Source organism: Mus caroli, chromosome 7 (genome assembly GCF_900094665.2).
Source record: "Mus caroli chromosome 7, CAROLI_EIJ_v1.1, whole genome shotgun sequence".
Classification (NCBI taxonomy): domain Eukaryota; kingdom Metazoa; phylum Chordata; class Mammalia; order Rodentia; family Muridae; genus Mus; species Mus caroli.
Genome location: NC_034576.1, coordinates 120023639 through 120026908, shown reverse-complemented (window position 1 = coordinate 120026908; position 3270 = coordinate 120023639). Strand labels below are relative to the sequence as shown.

At 52.6% G+C, this 3270-nt stretch overlaps 1 protein-coding gene across 3 annotated transcripts; it reads right to left on the bottom strand.

The window, feature by feature from the left end:
• Positions 1 to 161: 161 nt before the first annotated feature.
• On the bottom strand, positions 162 to 2494 carry LOC110298980 (nucleolar transcription factor 1-like). Of its 3 annotated transcripts, none has more exons than XM_021168532.2 (2): positions 1786 to 2494; positions 162 to 1674 (listed from the first exon to the last, which is right to left on the bottom strand). In XM_021168532.2, exons 1-2 carry the CDS (start codon positions 2443 to 2445, stop codon positions 169 to 171), a joined length of 2166 nt encoding a protein of 721 aa, XP_021024191.1. In that variant the 5' UTR covers positions 2446 to 2494; the 3' UTR covers positions 162 to 168. The 3 variants fall into 3 exon arrangements, with proteins under 3 accessions (XP_021024191.1, XP_029335699.1, XP_021024190.1); XM_029479839.1 differs by having other exon boundaries at positions 162 to 1677; positions 1975 to 2445; XM_021168531.2 differs by having other exon boundaries at positions 162 to 2445.
• Between the last annotated feature and the right edge of the window lie 776 nt (positions 2495 to 3270).

Below are 3270 nucleotides of genomic sequence, written 5' to 3'. Positions count from 1 at the left end.
AAAAAAAAAAAGGAAAGAAAGTGGGGGAGTCTGGAGGGTACAGGACAGAACATAGGGAGAGACAATGGTTGTCAGTTGGGGAGGTGAGCTCTGCAGGGGCTCTCCTTGGCTGGCTGGCTGGCTGGCTGGCTGGCTGGCTGGCTGCCTGCCTGGGCTGGAGGCTGAGCCTCAGTTGGAGTCAGAATCCGAAGAGTCCCCTGAGGATGAAGAGCTGGAGCTACTGCCCTCAGACTCGTTGTCTTCATCCTCATCATCGTCATCTTCATCATCGTCGTCATCATCTTTCTCATCCCCATCCTCGCTTTCATCTTCACTGCTGGACTCAGAAGAGTCCCCGCCATCCTCAGAAGAGTCACCGTTCTCATCATCTTCCTCTTCCTCCTCGTCATCCTCCTCCTCGTCGTCATCCTCCTCAGACTCCGACTTGGACTGCAGGGTGGCCCGGCTAGACTTGGGGTTTGGGCCTTGGAGCTTGGTCATGTTCTTACGTTTGTTGGAGATGTAGTCTTTATATGCTGCGCGGTCCTGGGGAGACAGGCTCTTGACCCAGAGGTCCAAGTGCACCTTGTACTGCCTCTGTTGCTCCTCTGCCAGCTTCTTATAGTGCTCCTTCTGGCTCTGGGAGATGCGCTGCCAGCGGCTGCCAATCTCCGCCATGCGCTCCTTCAGCGGCAGGTGATTTAGCTCCCCACTGGACAGCAGTTCCTGGGAGAACTTCTGGTAACCGTTCATAGGAGGTTTCTTGGGCTCCCCCTGGAACTTCATCTTTTTGGAAGAGTTTGTAGCAGCTGGAGGGGCCCGCATCTCACTTAACTCTCTCTCATATCGTTTTTGGTCTTCTGCTGCCTTCTTAATCCACACCAGCTTCTCCTTCTTCTCCATGTTGTTCCAAGTCATCTCCATGGCTTTCAAGGCTTTCACCCGGTCATTCTTGAAGCGGGCCAGATAGTCTCCGATGACACTCTGCTGCCAGATCTCCTCAGCTCTCTTGGGTGACTCCGGCAGCTTGCCCCTATCTTCTCGCTCCCCGCCAGGCTTCCTCTCAGACTGCGCCTTTAGCGCAGCCTCCTGGGCCTTGTATTTAGCCTTCTTCTTCTCAGACAAGTCATTCCACATGCGGGCCAGCAGGCGGGTCACTTCGCTTTCAGAGAGCTCTGGTCGTTCCTCCTGTAGCTGCCTTCGCTTCTCCTCCGAGAAGATGAACATAGCAGACACCGGCCGCTTGGGCTTCTCGGAGCCACCCTTGCCACCTTCCTGTGAAGGCTTCTTGGAGGCCGGACTGGTGGTCTGCTTCTTACTGATGTTCAGCATCTTCTCCTCTCCCAGAACCCGCTGCTGCTCTTCCTTGGGCAAGCTCTCAAGGAACCGCAGCAGCTCTACCTCATAATCTTTCTTTTTCTGGTCACATTTCTTGTGATACGCATCCTTCTCCTTCTGAGAGAGCAGCTTCCATTGCTGGCTGCATAGCACCATGCGCTCTGTGCTGGGCACATCCTTCATGTTGGCCATGAGCTCCGCACAGTACAGGGAGTAGCTGTTCGGAGGCGGCTTGGTGGGTCGCCCATCGAACTTGTCCTTGAGCTGGCGCTCGGCCTTGGTAAGGGTGGACTTGGTGATGCCTTCCTCACTGATGTTCAACTCAGGGTGCTTCTGGATATAGTCCCGCATAATCTCCTTGTACTCCTTCTGCTGCTCCAGGGCCTTATGAATCCATTTCAGCCTCTTTTTGTCCGAGAGCTGAGACCACTGCTTCCCCAGGGAGTCCTTCACCTCCTTCGCAGTGGCATCCGGCCGCACTTTGAGATACACCTTCTTCTCGTGGGTGTACCACAGTTGCTGGGGAGTTTTGGGCTTCTCCGGGATGTCCGATTTCTTGGCATTCTGGATAAGGTCAGGGTGATCCTCCCTGAATCGGGCCAGGTTTCGCTCGAACTCCTGTTTCTCCCTCTGGAAGTCCTGAATATATTTCATCTTCTTCTTCTCTGGAAGTTCCTTGTATTTCTTGGACAGGATATTAGTCAGGTCCAGGCTGCTCATTTCCGGGTGGAGCTTCGCGTACTCGGCCCGCGTCTCCAAGAAGAAGCGGAAGTAAGGGGTGAGAGGCTTCTTTGGAAAATCCGGGTGTTTCTTGAGCTTTTTGCCTTTGTAAGGGTTTTTAACATGTTCCTGAGCATCGAGGATCAATTCTGTCAATGTACGGAACTTCCTTACCTCTTTAGAAATCTCCATCCATTTGAGCTTGCACATATCTCCTGAAAAATCCTTAAATGCAACTTTTTCCCAATCCATGTGCGACTCTGCGGTTTTGAACTTGGAGCTGTCGTTGGATGGGAGGTTGTTCTTCATGCATTCCAGCAGAGTCAGCATATCTTCCTGGGACCAGCGGTCTTGGCCTTTGGGGGCGGCCATTTCCAGGTCTGTGGGACAGTCCGCTTCTCTGTTCATTCCTCGGTCGCACTGGCCGGGCCACCCGGGGTCAAAGCCACCTCACCCTGGCGCAGCGCGGCCTCTGAGCTCCCCGCTCTGGCGGCTCCGGCTCTGAGCGCGGCGCCCTCCCCCGCTCGGCCGGGCACCAGCGGCTCCTCCTCTGGGCGAGGTGGCGGTGCTGGGGCGGCGGCTACTGCTGCTGCTGGGGCGGCAGCGGCTGTGGCTACTGCCTGCTGCTCCTCACAGCGAAAAAGCCTCTCTCCAATTTCTTTATGAAGGCATTTAGTGCTATAAACTTTCCTCTTAGTATTGCTTTCTTTGTGTCCCATAAGTTTGAGTATGCTGTGCCTTCATTTTCATTAAATTCCAGAAAGTCTTTAATATCTTTATTTCTTTCTCGATCCAGTGGTCATTGAGTGTATAGAGTTATTCAGTTTCCATGAGTTTGTAGGTGTATTAGTCAGGGTTCTCTAGAGTCACAGAACTTATGGATAGTCTCTATATAGTAATGGAATTTATTGATGACTTACAGTCTGCAGCCCAATTCCCAACAATGGTTCAGTCGCAGCTGTGAATGGAAGTCCAAGGATCTAGCAGTTACTCAGTCTCACACGGCAAGCTGGCGAAGGAGCAAGAGCAAGACTCCCTTCTTCCAATGTCCTTATATTGTCTCCAGCAGAAGGTGTAGCCCAGATTAAAGGTGTGTTCCACCACACCTTTAATCCCAGATGAAAATTGTAGCCCAGATTAAATGTGTGTCTCCCCACACCTTTAATCCCAGATGAAGATTATAGCCCAGATTAAAGGTGTGTCTCCCCACACCTTTAATCCCAGATGAAAATT